This window comes from Ischnura elegans, chromosome X (assembly GCF_921293095.1).
Source record: "Ischnura elegans chromosome X, ioIscEleg1.1, whole genome shotgun sequence".
NCBI classification, from domain to species: Eukaryota; Metazoa; Arthropoda; class Insecta; order Odonata; family Coenagrionidae; genus Ischnura; species Ischnura elegans.
Window position 1 is genome coordinate 100,396,726 of NC_060259.1, and position 17,293 is coordinate 100,414,018.

General features: G+C 40.1%; 1 protein-coding gene across 7 annotated transcripts in view; it reads right to left on the reverse strand.

Moving 5' to 3' along the window:
- LOC124171805 (phosphatase and actin regulator 4-B-like) overlaps nt 1-17,293 on the reverse strand; it is a 174,575-nt gene that overhangs the window by 46,978 nt on the left and 110,304 nt on the right. For 6 of the 7 annotated variants that reach the window (XM_046551129.1, XM_046551130.1, XM_046551127.1 and 3 more), the window contains 2 exons: nt 9,065-9,444; nt 6,814-6,977 (listed from right to left, as the gene is read on the reverse strand). In XM_046551129.1, coding sequence (XP_046407085.1) covers nt 6,814-6,977; nt 9,065-9,444 — 544 coding nt within the window. Of the gene's footprint in view, nt 1-6,813; nt 6,978-9,064; nt 9,445-15,971; nt 16,277-17,293 lie in introns of those variants that run through there. The other variant, XM_046551134.1, reaches the window with a different exon arrangement.

The following is a 17,293-nucleotide window of genomic DNA, read 5'->3' on the forward strand; positions in this document are numbered from 1 at the left end:
GACGAATTACGTGCTCCCTAATCAAAATGAAAAACAAAAAATGCAGGCATAAATAAACTTTGACCCCTACTCATACAACCTCAAACTCTTTGCTAGTTTTCGTGACGTTTACTTTGGATTTCCACCAGTTTAACAAGTTGCATATCATCAACGTTTAAACTGAAGACTCGACCATCGTCCTCCGGGTGAATAAATAATTTTGAGACAGTGAAAGACCGTGGAGATGAAACAATATTCATAAAAATCAAGTTACTCTTGATCGTCAAAAAAGATATTGGGAGTTAGGATTTCTATTATTTTTCATTATCTTTTAAAATCCCGAGAGGATTTCATGAAAATTATTCACCGGGAAAGAATCACATCATATTCTTGTGTTGTTAGCTATAATGAAATTACAAACCTAAAAGAAAGACACGGATTATAGCGAAACGAAACTTATGTCTTACATTTATTCAAAGCAAGAGATAAAGGGAATAAAAATTATAAGATAAAATGAACCTACAGTACAAAAATATCAGCGCTCAAAATTGATAATACCACATTTGGTGATAAGCTCTGAAATCTCCAAAAACAATTCAAAGTAAGAAAAAAATTGAAAGCCAATACTCAATTACTTCCAATCCTACCAATGGTGGCGACGAGCTAAGTGTTATGTCAGTAGGATAGTTGCAAGACCACAAGCAACGGCTCACCTCCTGAGCAGGCTGAGTGCGCATGGGAATGAAGAATTGACTAACACGAAGCCTCCAAGATGTAATGACAAGAAAATGTGCACGGCTATAGTCAACTGAATCTTACAAACACATACATAAAAATAATGATCCCTCTGGAAGGCTAACGCAGTTCCCAGCCACGGCGGCGCAAACAATCGAGTAGGAAACGGCGATATAGCAGGACAAAAATCAAAAGGCATTGTCAAAGTATCTACACTAAAGACATAGTTCCCAGTAAACAACAGATCATATTCATAAGTTATTTTTCAGAAAGATCGTCATGTTCCTCATCCTTTCCTTAGAAAATGACGACATGCAGCGACAGTCACTTTTTTAGTTCAAGAGGGTATGAATGTGAGCGAGTGTATTAGTTGTTCCGTCCTCGATTGCTTCATTCTTTCACGCTTTTGAGTTTATGAAGGTAAGCTTTTTCAGTACTCTAATCTTCATTGCGTGACATGAATAACACTGCCACGGTACTAAGATTGTATGAGGATTATCTTATGAACGCCGCCGGGGAAGATGACGATGATGAGGAAGTCTCTTTCCCAGAAAAAAGAGTTCCTTTAAGCGAGACACTTCCCGCGTAACGAGTCAAGCATGCAGCCCGTCATTAAACCCTTCATTCAATACGCTCAGGATTTCTTCATTGCTAGGGGGAAATTTTACAACGATCAAATATGCATAATTTTATGAATGATAATTACCAGCGTAAAAAAGTAATATTCTTCAGCATCAAGAGATAAAACCATTTTTAACGATCATAATAACTTTGTGAGCTCCAATAAACAATTCGACCTCTTCTAACAGATGATTACAGAAAATAGCGAGAAAAGCTTATCATATGTATGCGAAGTACTTCTTCTTGTAAAGTAATTAAAAACAATTCAATTAAATGTAAGTTTCGGCAGGTTTTCAACCCTACCCTTCCAGTATGGGTATTTCCCCGCATTGAAATTTTCGTCCAAGATTTATGCGGAATAGTAATCACGTTTTTTCGGTGAATGCAACTCTAAGACAAGTTAATGGTATCACCCTCTCGCATTTTGTTGAATCTAGACACTATTTAATAAAAAAATTGTACTTACAGCGGCAAATATGAATGAAGACCACCACGCTATAATTACGTCTCAAAAAAGGGATCTATCTGCCACGAAGTACTCGTGTTTTTTTAACTAAAAGGTTTTTAGATATTTTCAAGCCGCTAGAATGAGTTCAGTTGGTTGACAGAAACGAAACAATGGATTTTAGATCTAATTCTAATGAAGGCGCTTCAACAAAATCTTTTAGACCAATTCACTGAGCAAATTCTAGAAATGAATACGCATTTTCGTGAGTGAGGCTCTGAGAACTCCATTACTTAATTTAAAACACGATTTACGGTGCCATTAAAACGGACATTAGTCCAACTTCCGACATTAAGATATATGAATTCACAAATTCACACCCACATCAGCTCTTTTCCCTCCTTTCAATGATCGGAGAGATACACGATACCCTTAAGAAGTCCTCTGACGCCACACTTTCTAAATTGGGTGAGATCGTTATCAGAAATTGGAGGGACAGCTCCGCGTCAGTCAGTAACGGCTCGATTCTCCACCTAAATCGTTCTCGCCACTACCCACGCTGACACGAAGATGGTGGCGTTTCCCTTAATCGCAGGTGATTAAGTCCAAGGTCAGATCTTCTTCGGCACCCTCCTCAACACAACATGAAGAGGTCATGTCTACACTCGCGCTCGCTCCATCAGCCAGTGGTTCAAATCGACGACGAGGGTCGCTTCGGATATCGAGGGTACAGCTCACTCCGCATTAATCCACAGGCGTGTGGAATTCACGCAAAAAAGGGTAGCTGGGGAAATTCCTTTCCCGGAGAAATTCCTTGTACTGAGTTAATTTTTGTTTGGCCCCACGCTCTTGCAAAGGCTTCGCCAGATTTCGATCAGTGGCCAAGCAATTTACCCACCACGCTGCCATGATCCCCAACATATATTCCGTCGATGTCGGCGACGGATAGAAAAACGAAAATAACGAACAATGCAAGTGCTAATACAATATGCGTTTATATTTTTGCGGACTACGGCTAAAAAACGGAAAGCACATCGCGACCGTTAGCCCAATCCTTATTACCCCACTGATGTTTCAATGCATTCCCTTGATTATACACTTTCCTCTAAATTTGCAAGATACCGCTCATGGATCAAAGTCTACCATTCCCACAGTATTAAAATTTAAAAGCATGAAATTTAACTTTCGACCAATTTCCTCGAATTCTTTAGCTTGGTTATCATTGGTTCATACGCTATTTATTTTGTGATCGATACTATAAATTATCGGAACGTAACAGTTGAAATAAAATGAAAACATGGAAATTTAAAAAAACAGAAACAATTAAAGTTTTAAACTGTATTAAGAATGATTAGTTTTTAATTAAATTCTGTTCACCGCAGTTGTGGTGGGAAGAATGGCTTAATAAGTAGATATTCTTACTTCCGGAAAATACTCCTGCGAATTAATCATTGTTCTCTTCCTCCTCGTATCTCTCATAACCAGTATCGATCCTATGATACAGATATTAGAGATTGCTCGTCATTTTGTGCTGCTTCAACTGCTTTCTCTGAGATCTCCTTATCTCATGAGGTAATAGTCTCTCCTGGAAAAGTTTTTTGAAGTACCACGGGCAGATTAAAGTCGTTGTTTTGAAGAAGGTCGGCTTATTGATACGCCTCTGAATAACTCTCTCACATCAGCGATAAATAGTCTGATGTGTGTAGAGAAGTGGCTTTAAGATATTCATCAATTACTTTTTACATTTTCTATCTTTAATATGAAAATTAAGCTTCTATTTTGAAACAGCTAAACATGTGATACTTAGCATCATATCTGCAAATGGGCAGTACCTCTTGAGATTCATTATATAATACTTTTTATTTATAGATATTTATCATTAACTTTATTACATACATATTTCATTTAGCTGGTAAAATACAATTTTGCTGTTTAAAATTAAATATTCCCGTCATTTCAGTCTTTCCACAAATTACGGATGGGGCCTTAGGGTGCCATTCTGGATGGAATTACACCGTGCTGTTCGCCGATATTTCCTTCCAAAGGATCCTAACTTTGGCTTTTACATGCATGTGATCAGTGTTCACTGCCCTATCCACACTTTAGAGCATAACTTTTAAGTAAGTTGAAAGTTATGTCATCGGCAAGGAGTAGCTTGGTAATTACTGGAATGAAAGCCACATATTTTTTTCGAGAAATGGTGCAAATAAGAAACATACCACAAAAAAATATCTGCACTAAGAAATCAAATTGACGGTATCTTCAGAACGTTTCATGGATTCGTGGCTTTATGGAGTTCTATTTTCTTACGCTAAGGAAAGGTATAATTCGATAGGATAGGAACAAACCCAAAAGTCATTTCTAGCACTCTGGCTGAGAGCGCCTATGAATTGCAATGAAAATAAATTATGAAAATTTCAGGGTTAAAGCGAGATGAGGAATGGCTGTTGGGATACTGAGTGAACGAATCAGCTAGCTACAACAACTTGCTTAAGAGAAGAAGAGCTTGGATTATGAGACGCACGTACTAGTTAGGCATTCGAAAACATTTCTTGCGATGGATTTTTTACGCAGTGTAAACATTGTATTTATTTTGGCTGAGATACGAGATATGAGATTCGATGACATGAATTAAACGATTGACAACTCGATTTTACGCAAACATTTCGATAACACTCGCATATTTTCAAATAGATTCCAATCACAAGTAATACTAATTTGATTAAAATCCGAATATTCAAGCATGATGGAGTGGAATTTTTCATATTGAAATAAATACCTGCAATTTTCCACGATCGTAAAAGCCAATATAAACATATTATTTCCACGACTTCGGTTTCAATGTCACCATATCATCTTCGAGGAATGTAATAATAATCATGGAAAATTGCAGTTTTTTGATAAATTGCAATTTTTTCAATATAGGCAATTCAATAATAATATTTTGAGGCCAGAATTGCGGCTTTCTGATCCCTATCCTAGGAACAAACTTGCAATAATCCCGAAAAATTATATGAAGGATGAAATTGAAAAAAAAAATACTTTAACTCAGGTTCGCAATCAATGTCATTGAATTAATTTTTCATGCATACTGGCCAAGTAAACCTAGCCTGAATGATGTTGAGCACATTTCAAGGAGATTTAGCTTCTGTTATCAAACAGCTACATACGTGACATCTAGCATCATTTCTAAAAACCGACAGAATTCCTTGAGACTGCACCAGAAATGAAACGGCAGATAAGGCTTATTAAGTGCGGTTTTTGAGATAATATTATCAACAATGGAATTTGAGCTCATACTATTCGAATGAATTTTGAACAGATGAGGCGTGCACAACCTGATTTCCCGAACGGACTCAAACATTCCCAAGAAGGAAAAGTGCGAAATGGAATGAAGATGAGAAATGAAAGGTTCATCCCATTTTCAGCACATCCAATTGCTCCACACACCCAACAATAACCACAAGACGTGAACTCTTCAATCACCCAAGAGGCGTACCCCATTTCCCAAACGATCCGCTGTTTGATCTCCAATCGAGTGGAATAGGGAAAATTGGCACGTAAGATGAATAAAGATCTCAAGATGATTCCGCAACTTCTCAATCCTTCACGTATCTTTGTGGCCTCCAAGAACAGCTACCAGAACAATTCCCGATCAACAGTTACGCCCCCTGGGACCGTAAACGGGAAAAGCGGAATTTTCAGACGGGGAGGAGCTCGACACCATCCTTGTACCTTCAGAAGAGAAGAGAAATCCGGAGCCAAGGCCGACCGACACGAAGCTTGGCTAGCAATTCGTTTGGGAAATTAGGAATACCGGACGTACTTTGGCCGTGTCACAATTTAACATGGACGATGTCCCCTAGGGCGTACTCTTTACCGGGCTAAAATGAGGAACAGAGACGTAGAACAGTATTACTGTGAGAAGAAGGCAAAAATAACAATTAAATGAGCAATTTTACAATACTGGTGTCATTGGCTCCGCATTCCGCTAACCTTTCAATATAATGACGCATCTCCTCTTCTTTCAATACTAGACTATTCTAGATGATATACTCTTTTACTCTAGGCTCGAGGGGAAGTTTCTTTTCCTTACGCCACCTCGAGAAGATTGAGAGGAATGGAGGGATTTAAACTCGGGTTGCTCCGATTAATAGCCGAATGCTGGAGAAACGCTCGAGATTTGGAGGCTGCGCGATAGGCTCAGATTGCTTAAACAATTGAGAATAGATATCTTTAGGAGCGACACGGAGAACATAATATTAGATCCCCACTATATTTCCAGGTCCGACAGAATCAATGAATTAAGAGAGATATTTAGCCGAACGGATAGATAAGGGAATTCGTCTTTCCCCGAACCATAAAGGACTTCAATAAATGCTCATCGTAATTTCGCATTTCCTTTTTGTGTGTAAACGGCTGTTGTCATAACACCCCCTGCCAGACGCCTTTTGGGCGGCTTGCGGGGTAGTATGTAGATGTATATGCTCTACCCTCTATGTTCAGACATGGAGCAGATACGGTGTTCAATAAGGAGCTACAGTTTTCCAATCATCAAAAATCGTACCTTTATCATAAAAACCCACACAAAAAATTGGTAATGTAAGGATTAGTAACTGTTGATATTTAGGAAACGTAGGAATAAATTTTTGTAAACTTACAGTGCAACTCAATAAAACCGATGGAGTACTTACAGAACTGCTAAGCAACACAAATCCGGGTATCTCGACTTTTGACACGGGCAATTGGCAATGAACCCGGTGTCCCACGGTTAAATCTTTCATGAATTCATAAAATCCGTTCCTTCCCAAGGCCGTACTTTTTAGTGGGATAAAATTATGAACTGAGATCTAGAACAATATTATTATAAGAGGAAGGCAAAAATAGCAATTAACTAGTCAATTTAATCGCTATTTTACCTTCCTCTTATAATAATAAAAAAGAAAAATTAACGAATTTATGAAATTCATTGTAAATTACGAAAAATTAACCGTGGGAGAAGGGTGTAAGGGATGTTAGGGGTGGAGACTCACTTGCGTCCGTGCTTGTCCTCGGAGCCGTCCTTCTCCTCGGTGCCGCACTCGGACACATTGCCCTCGTCCGTGGTGGGGATGGAGTGCAGCGCTGAGTCGTCGCGGCTCACGCCAAGCCCCTCCACCTCGTCCACATCGTCCGACGCCCGCGTCAAACCCAACGCCTGCCGACACACAACACACACTGCTCAGCAATAATGAAATAAGGCACGGTAGGCAGGAACAGAATTATTTAAACGAAGTTACCTTTTCTTGGGACCGAAAATTTACTGTGAGTTACCAAAATACATAACTGACGAAAAGAATGCATACAGATATTGCAAAAGGGTAAAGATGTGGTTCTTTGCTCATAATGATGTTTCACATTTGCTTAGGTGAATGAGGTATTGTGATGAATGGAATGAGATGCAACGATTGTTTTATGTTAGCTAGTGGTTTCATATTCTATATGTTTATTTATATATATAATATGTTTACATATTACATGTTTCATATGCTAGGGAGCTAATTATTTCTCAATACGAATGATCCAGCATGGTAACATTTTTTGTGTAATATGTACAAAAGCATTCTAACTGAAGAACGAGTCGGTAACCCCAAAGCGGAGTATTAACTACAAAGGGGTACCTATGCTCCTGTAGCCATGTATTTCTTAACATTTATATTTGTGTGGAACAATCAACATTATTATTATTTGGAGGAGGCAACCGACAGCCGGCGTCATTTGCGCCATAAGGGAAGGGTATGGATGGAAGGGTGGAGAGAAACACGGAGTCGGCATTAGCCTGCGGTTAAAGAAAGGCGCCAAGGGGACCACGGCTTAACGTCCCGTACGACGGACGGAGTGTTGCTCTTGAAATGTCCTCCACGCATCATTCAAGCGGGGATCGGGAAGTCTAAGAAAATTCCTAGCCACCTCCGGGATTTGAACCGGAGCCCACGGGGAGGGAAGCCACCACTCAAGCCACCACACCAACCCGATCCCCAAAAATGAAATAAATACGTTCTACCAAGGTGCAGTTATGATAACGCCTTTAAATTTAAAAAAATTAGAATATTTTGAGCTAGGCTCGCACATGAATGTCTTCCACGCGTTAGTTCCAAGAGCAATTATGTGCCTTTTCCCATGATGTTTCACTAGCTTTAAGCGTATACATTGGTCTATTACGAAAAGAGAGTGTTTCCAGGCTTAGTTCAGTGAAATTTTATCACATTAATGAAATAAAAATTACTGGAAATTTCCAATTTACAGTTTAATTTCGCGACCACTTTCAATTAAAATATTTTTAGAATCTAAAGATACTATAACATGCATTGAAACCGATGATGGGATTTAAATATTTATGGAAGATTGTGGAATATGACGTGAAAGCCACGGCACCAACTGTAGACATACATGTGCGTCAGTTACCGTCATATTCCAACCGTTTGCTTTCGGCAGTAATTGTTCAATATGAGATAAATTAAATAAATATATTATTTGGACTATTTTTGGTATCCAAACGTAGGTGATTAACTCCAAGGCGAAGGGGAGGAAGAATATTAAATACAGATTGTAAGATTTCAAAAGTCTTGTCTATATGTTACGTCAGTTACCTTGTTATTGCCCGTATAACAGTGAATACAAATACATTTGTCTGAGCATAAAATAATATTTTATTAGCAATTTCTAAAATAGAAATTTCATGAAAAAGGTAGGTACTAGTAAATGTTGACAAGGGTCTACCATGCAAGCTCTAAATATTTCGATGTGATACACTAGTAAATGAAATAAAAAAATAATGGTAATTTTTCACAAATCGTCAATTCCCGCGACCGGTTGCAATACATTTTTTTACCTTCGGGTTCATCAAAATGTATTGAAAGAGGTTGTGACATTAAACTGTTGGTAGAAAATTGACAATAAAATCTATTTCATTGATATGTTAAAATGACACTATATTAAGATTGAAAACATTCTCTATACAGGATGTCCCATTTATCTTGACCACCCGAAATAACTTTTTGTCCAGATGTAAATTCAAAAATGTGTCAAGCAAATGCCCATTAGCCGTCAGGGGGACATTAAATAGCATGATTGCCTTCCTTGTAGCTTTGTTATGTACCAAGATATGAACAGCGGTATGTCTCTTTTAAATGCTCCAAAGTACCAAGTGTCGTAGAATAAGAAAGCTATTATTTTTTGTGTAGATAATTCATTGCTAATTTTTTTTCCATAGAGCGGCCTTCAATCTTTTCTGAGGTTGCTCACCTGGCGGAGCTGACGCAGCTCCTCCTCCCTCTCCCTCATCTCCCTCAGCTCCATCGCTATCTTCAGCTCGGCGGGCGTCTCCACGCGTGAGCTCCGTATCGCCTCCTCCCCCACAACCACGCCCCCCACCTCCTCCTCCTCCTCCTCCACGCCTTCGTCATCGACCACCGCGGCCCCCTCCGACTGCTTCGCCACGGTCTCCACGATCTTGGGCCCTTGGGCAACGGGGGAGGCTTCCGAGCCGTCCTCGCTGCCCATCGAAGGCCTGAGCCGCGGGGGGCTGCTGGCCCCGGAGGCGACCGCCGCCAGCATCTTCTCTTCCCAATAGTTCTTCGTTTTCTCCTTGTTCTCGATGATGGAGTCGGTGACCACGACGCCGCCTGCAAAAGGAGAAGAAGAAGAAGAAGAATCAGCGGATTGACCGACTTTCTCCGTAAAACCATTTCCATTACGTTATGGACTGCGGTGCCAGGAGCAGCTTATGCGGAAGTGGAACTTCAAGGATGCGCCGACCAAGATCTTTGAAGCCATCGTGAGTCGGGGTTGTGGCGATTCCTAAATGATACACATATCTATTCAATCCGTCTACATTCCGTCAGTTATTATGGAATTCTAGAGCTATAACAGTAATGCGATACATTGATCTCATCGAAACACAACAGGATGTACCTACCGGTATACTTGATTGAGTGTTTTAACATATGAAAATTTTGTAAAGTTTAAAAGAAAATTTATCGAATATGATCAACTCCATACACTTAAGTTGTATATCGTCTCTTACTCAGATGTACTTAGTGCCTGGAGGCTGGCAAGAAGACAGCAGGTACAGTGGTCCACTAAAGTAAATTATGCCTCTGACGAGTTACCACTCGGAGCTAAAGCAAACCGCTTCAATTTCAACTGGCAATCCTTTTGAGAGCAACTGAGGCTTAAGAGGAGCGTGAGACAGCAGCGTTGGGAAGGAAGGGTCGGGAGTAATTCGGGAGTCATAACACAGGGTCCACCCCGTCAAGTGCAAATTATAGGGAAGTGATTCGACTCAAACGAGGGAATTGATCATTTCTGCTACGCACGGACCTCATAAGATGAAAGAACGACCCTCCTCATACCCTTAGGACCGATTCGATTGCTTCGATTCAATGTTAAGAACGTAAAGAGGAAGGTCACCGCCACCCGTGACATTTGCAGTATATGGACTTGATGGATCATTCCGTAATAGAGGTAGAGGCATTGCTTCGGCTACCTCCTGACTTAGTCGCGGAATGAGCCGCCTATTACGCGATTGGAAGTGGGTTAGAGAAATCTCGTGGCTCTAGCATTCAAATGTTGTATATATTAAGTGAAAACCTATTTTCTGTTGTTGCCGTCAAAGAAAAATAAAACATGAAAGAGGGAGGTCGGGGGATATATAAGGATAAGTGGGAGATCGTACTATCGCAGAAACAATCAGCTCCATTGTTTAACTCGAATCACTTTCGTGCAATATCCACTTGACGGAGAGGACCATATACCAAATAATCTCCATTTAATTTCGTTGAAGTGAATTTTTTTAAATGGCGACTGTGATACGGCAGATAATTTTCAAAATAAAAATATTTACGACTTTTACAAATTATATCTCATCTTCCTAATAACTCTGGTGAACATTTAACGTTCAGGCAGGATTTTTTACTCTTAGAGCCATATTTAGAGATAACATGAAATTTCATGTAATATCTTATTCGTCGGCCACTTCATTTATTGTACACAAGTAGAACACCCAACTAAGAGACGACTAGACATTTTTGTCGCAAGACCTGTCAAAAACTAAACCTAAGACTTTTCGACATGGAAAATGAGGAGGAAATAATAAAATAGACTCATCAGTTGAACTCATAATGCAGCATCGATGAGAAATATAGGCAACAAAATAATATGAGATACAAGCACAAAAGGCACGCGAGATAACACCACTATCGGTGAGAGAAGCCTTTCCGATCCCTTATCATGGCAAAAAATTATTTTCCTAAAACTGTGACGTCAGCTTAAATCTCAAGGTAATGAAAGACTCACGTTCGAGCATCGGGCGTAGCGACGCAAAGTCCTACACGATTAAAATTGCAAATGAGCAGTGGAGACGAATCCTCTTCGATTCTTTAATGACACAAATATAGAAGTCTACTACCGTTTCTGAATGACACCCAACGGTGTCAATGACGCAGTTCAACTACGGAGCACCCTTCCAGTGCGGCACGGCGCAAGAGCTTATGACACTGGGCCAACACACGTTCAAACCCGAATGCGAATACCAGCTATCCAATGTCATAAGGGCAGCATTGGCGAAAGATTTAGCCGCCCACCTACGGCATATCGCTTATTGAGGCATTTATTTAAACCTTTTAAACTACTCTTCACTACACTGATTAACACAATCTAGTCCCATAAATGGTGTCGAATTGGTCCGTCAACTTTTCTGCCAAATACGGTTCAGAAGAGGCGTTATAGTTTTTTTGTCACCTGTTAATGTCTCCAGCTGGAGTTCACGGAGTGATATTTTATCACTAGGAAATTACACCATTCGCATTTTCCTTCGTGTGCTTCAGTATGCTCATAAAAAATAATTATTAGTACATCGTATTGCACGTAGAAGATAATCACCTCTTGCTAAACGCAGTATGCTACGTAAATGCACCGTGATTTTAGAAGGATTCTGGGAGGATACCACGAAAAATTAGCAATTTTAAGCAAGTTGCCAAGCTCCACATTGAAAATTCAAATCTTAAGGAAAGGCAGTTCTAAGATAAAAAGCATATCTACCCCAAACAGGAGAGCAGTTGCGAAAAATTAGAATTGTTTGTGATACGAGCGATAACAATGGTACTCCCATAAAGCAATCGCTTACGGCTGAAGGCTCAAGTTATGACGCACGCGTTCTACTGTTCTGACAACTACGAGTGCAGGTGGAACAAACATCACATTGGGAAGATATGGAAGATAAGGCCGCAGGCTGCTCAGACTAGTTCACCATGTTCCCCCGAATCCAAGATTCCTCTTGCACAATGCATCTATTCGTTGATTGAATTGATTTTTTTTCTACGAATAATAATTCATTCAAACTGAACGTAAATTAGAGTGCATGAGATGACACAATTTAAGCAAGGAGATTTTTTTCTCGGTTTCCAAGCGGGTGAATATGTCAACTCGGTTTCCAACGTTTCGCCAGCTCACCAAGCTGCCGATATCAGGGGTGAAGAGTGTTAGACCCACAAGATGCAAGCTACGTGAGCTGCTGAAATGCTGGAGACGGAGCCATTCACCCATTTGAAAGACCGAGATAAATATCTGCACATTATCCACAGCGAAAACATAATTTTTTCGATTAAAGTAAACATTCGGGATTGTTAAAACACATTTAGTAATGGTATACGTATATAACAGTGCGATGGCTTTGCCACTCTCTAGATACGAGAGCCAACATGATATTGATCGTAAATGAAGAGAAAAACTTGGTTATATTCTGCCAATTTATTTTCAGTTTCGACGCAGCAGCGTCATTTTCAGGCACCACTCACGCTCGGCTCGGATCACTAACAATTCTAATTTTTCGGAAGCACCAGAAGATAACGCCACTGCGTCGATACTTGTTGTACCCGAAAATAAATTGGTGGAATATAACAAAGTTATTCTTTTCATTTACGACAAAATGAACTTCCACAAGGTTGATCCTGAGACAACAGAGATAATGATAGGTATATCAATCATATTCTTACTATTCTAGTACGATATAGGTTGCACAAATAAGCAAGGAAAAGGTAATGAAAATACGCAGGTACACCTCGATTCATAGTAGGAGAACTAATGCTATCCACTCGAGATTAAATAAAGTTAAATTCATAACAATAATAGCCAGTGTCCACCTAAGTTCCTCGGGACTAAAGCTGAAGAATTTGTTCCGGCGGTCACACCGCTATATAACGCACAACTAAACTAAAGGGTTAAATGTAGCAGCACGTGATGAAGAGCATTATGTTTTTCCACTTCCAGAACCAAGAATATCAATTTTTTAATGAATCCTGTAAGTAACGCTAAATCTCGAACGGCGAGCTCGTTCCATTAAAACTTTGAGTAACGGATTACAGTATCTAGCACTCGGCGATTATTCTTTATTACATGAGGGAATTACTTTAGTTCCATAAAAATACTGAAATCTTAACCCGCAAGTCACAACACAGGTTCAAATAGCTTTTAAAAAAGTAATTGGTTAGTTAATTAGAAGTGCGGTATATGAAAGTAACTTAGAAATCACACCAGCAACACGATTCACTTGAATTGGTTTTGCTCCTTCCGTTTTTATGAATGACTTTCCTGCGAGGAAGTGAACGTGTTGAATGAAAAATAATCTTGGTCTGAAAAAGCTGAAAAAGGTAGTTCTATTCATAGAAGATGCTTGAAATAACACGAAATATGGGGCTTTATATTCAAATTGAAGCAATAAGTTGACGCCATACGAGGAATACCTCTATTAGACGGCCTCGATGACGGTGGTTGATTGCTTTGCCCACAAACAATGAGTAATACGATTTACGATACCGATGGCAAGCATAGACTCCCAATTTTCAATTAATAAAGCCGACAGTTCTATCAAAACGTTTCGACAAATGGCGAAAATGACGATGCCGGGTAAATGATGACCATAGCAATAGGGCCGTAAACTCTATTCCCCCAAGGTTGTAACAGGCATAATATACATTCGCGTCACCACACATTGTATTTTTTGCTCAACAGGTAAAGGGAACAACGAGAGAATCAATAACAACATGTGACACGGTCCCCGAAACTTTCAGCATCCCAGGGTACATCACACGAATATTACAAAAGAGGATCCTCAAGTCGGCCTCTTAATGTGTTGTCAACCACTACGCATTTAAATGGGTTTACAGAAATCGCCACTCGCGTCGCTGACGGACAAATTGATCCGAGTTTGACGGGGAAATAAGTTATAACTAGGGATGTCAACCGAAATTTACATTCATGATGACGTGATTTATCAAATTCATAACTCTTTCATGCTATTCCTCGCAATTACAATGATTAAAATGAAAAATATAGGAAAAAATTGGATCGCATTGTACTCATCACCGCACCGAGGACATTTTTGAAAGCCGATTAAAAGGCGACTGAAATAGGCCACAGAAATCATCCTTCTATGGGATGGAATAGGGCCTGCTCTATATAGTCTATACATCACCTTAGGTGTTCAGTCATGCTCAAGTTTAGAAAGCTTATAGCATTCACTTCTTTGACGAGCCATTAAAAATATATTCCACTTCGCACATTATTTCATGAAAATAAAACCATGAAGTTAAAAAAATACCACAGTTTCGCATGCGATTTCAAATTATTATAATATAAACCAATGTGGACTGGTTGAATTAGCTAAATTTAGAGAATTTGTGATTGTGATTTAAGGCACCCTGTAGGTGGCTTGTTGGTTATCACGTGATTAGTGCTACATACACGGTCATCTTTGAACCTTTGTGAAAGAGAAAGAACAAAATTACCTGAGTAGAGAAGAAAAAAGGTCATTCTTATTTAGATCGGCGCTCTTACGTAGCAATATCAGTCCTGATTTTATTTGCTATGCGTTATGCCTCTTTATTGCAAATAACAACCTTCTTCTTAGCTAAGGAAGTTATTTTTTTCGGTTCAATACGATAACGTCTTGGCCAAAAAGAATTAGATTTTAGGTGGAATCCGCAGATTAAGACAGATTAAGACGCGACTGTTTGATGATCACTCAATCAGAATATTATTTCAAGCCCCACATCGATTAGCTGAGAGTCGGGGAGATCAAAGAGATGAGATCAAATAACATTTCGAAAAAAAACTATGATTTCTTCAACATCATCCGCTGTTAAGTAATTCTTTTCACAAAGTCACAAGTAAACCACAAAATTTTATTATAGAGCATCTTCGTAAGTTATCACTTGCAAAGGTGATCTCAGCCAAGAGCTAACGTCAATGGAAGCACAAAGACTGAAATTGCGATACGGATCCCCTATCTATGGGCAATAAGTATAAAGAAATGCTGAAACGATTGGCTTCGAAGAAAGCCGATTTTCAATTGCTAACAATTGTCGATGGACGAAAGAAGTGGAAGGTTTTCCGGTGGGTATCTATGGTCTTCGACAGTTGATGGCCGTTATTGGTCCCCTATTTGCGATTGCGGGTGGTTACTATTGACAGTCCATTTGCTACTGAATATTGCCGACCACCGACTGACAAATTAGGACGACCATTGACAGTCAATAAGCAGTTGACACCTGCCATCGAAATAGGAACTTTAAGTCGATTGCTATAACCTATAATACATGATGAACCGAGAGGCACCGAATTTTCGTGAATCGCAATTAAAATTACAGTTTATTTCAGCAATAATACCCATTATGTAATTTAAACACATTAACTTTGTCGACGGATTGTGCATACGAATTCTGTGAGTTATATCACAACCATGTAATCACAAATCCTTCAACTGGACTAATTGTAAGATATTTCGCTATTCACGAAAATTCGGTTCCTCTTATGACTTATGATGATTGTATGACCCAAAAAGTAAATCTATCGAATAAAATCTGAATATTCAGGCGTGATGGAGTGGAATTTTACCATATTGAAATAAATGCTGGCAATTTCCACGATTATAAAATTTATTAAGACCTAAGTTTCAATGTTACTACGTCATCTTCACGGTGCATATGAGATAGTAAGATTGAAACCTAAATCGTAATAAATTTTATAATCGTGGAAAATTGCAAGTATTTATTTAAAAAAACCTACCACGACCAGGACAAAACTACCACGACAACAAAACGACCAAGACGACCACGCCTGGGTATGGGATGAGGGCTCCAAGGAACTCGCTCACCTGAAGCCATGGCTCGCTCCGGGGGCGCGGGTGGGAGCCTCATCGACGTCGAAACACAATAAACGCCGCCAACCAGAAGCCAAAACACCGCGGCGGAGAGAAGGTGTGGCGAGCGGGCGCAGCCGGAGACGACAACGGCCGCCTCTGATGGGCCCAGCGGAAAACGGCAAGTTGATCACTGGCTAAATTTGGGCCGCGCCCGCGGTGGACTCCGCGATGAGTTCTTCCTTCGACTGCGAAGATGGGCCGCTATCGTGCTCCCTCCATATCGCCCGTTATCGCCGGCTCATCGCGAGCTCCCCCACGGCAGCGAAGTGCCGTGCACCTCTTTCGGCGCAAGTGCTTCAATCTTTATCTGGCCATCAAACAAACGAGATACGGCGCCAATTGAATACTATCCGACTGGGACTGTTTTTAGTTCAAGGGGAGCGGACTCCGGAGGAGGGGGGTTCATTAATTTAAGGTCGAAGTGGTGTTTGAGATTGTTTTCCCACGCCACCGGATACAATGGTTGCTGAGGGCACGCACTCCGTCAGCAAACCATGGTGCTAAAAATCAAACCTTTTTCGGTATGAAGCACAAAGATACGGGAAATTAGGGAATGGAGAAAAATGGCCACGTAAAGAAAAGTGGTACTATACCGTATTGTGGCGCCGTTTTGACATAGCATCCTATTAGCTTAATTTTGAATGAATTAATGAAGTAATTCACAAAGAAAAAAACGGTCACCTTGAAGCGGGTGATCGATCGTTACATGGCCGAAAACCGCATCGTCCCATCGCCGAAAAAGTTCGATGCATATAGAATGAAACCGTGTTATCCACAAAATATATTTTACTTTCATATTGCCCTTAATGATAAGGCTTTTTAGATGGATTTCTCTTCGCCCCAAAGATTATGGCAAACTACGTAACCGGAATTCCAGTGCGATACAACAGGATCAGTCCCATACACGGTAACTTGGCGTCATCAGGATGTGATTCAGAAGGCTTTCACGCTGCGTAGCCTAGGCGACGCGTCGTGACGTTCATGGGCATTTCGCAGTATCCCCTTGTCTATCAGCAGACACATGAACACCTGGGACGGATCAAGAAAGAATGTATTTTCACCATGTTAAATAATTCCATACTATCTTAATCCAGGAAAATTCTCCTGCGGGCAGATACGCCAACAACCCCTCGTTTCAACTGACGTCAAGGCTAGCCTTACTTCAACTCGTAAAAACAAAGAGGGATTAATACGTTGTGAAACTGTGAAAAATCGTTTTACTTAACCAGTATTCGGACCCGATCTCCGAATTGCTGGTCAGGTATGTTACCCAA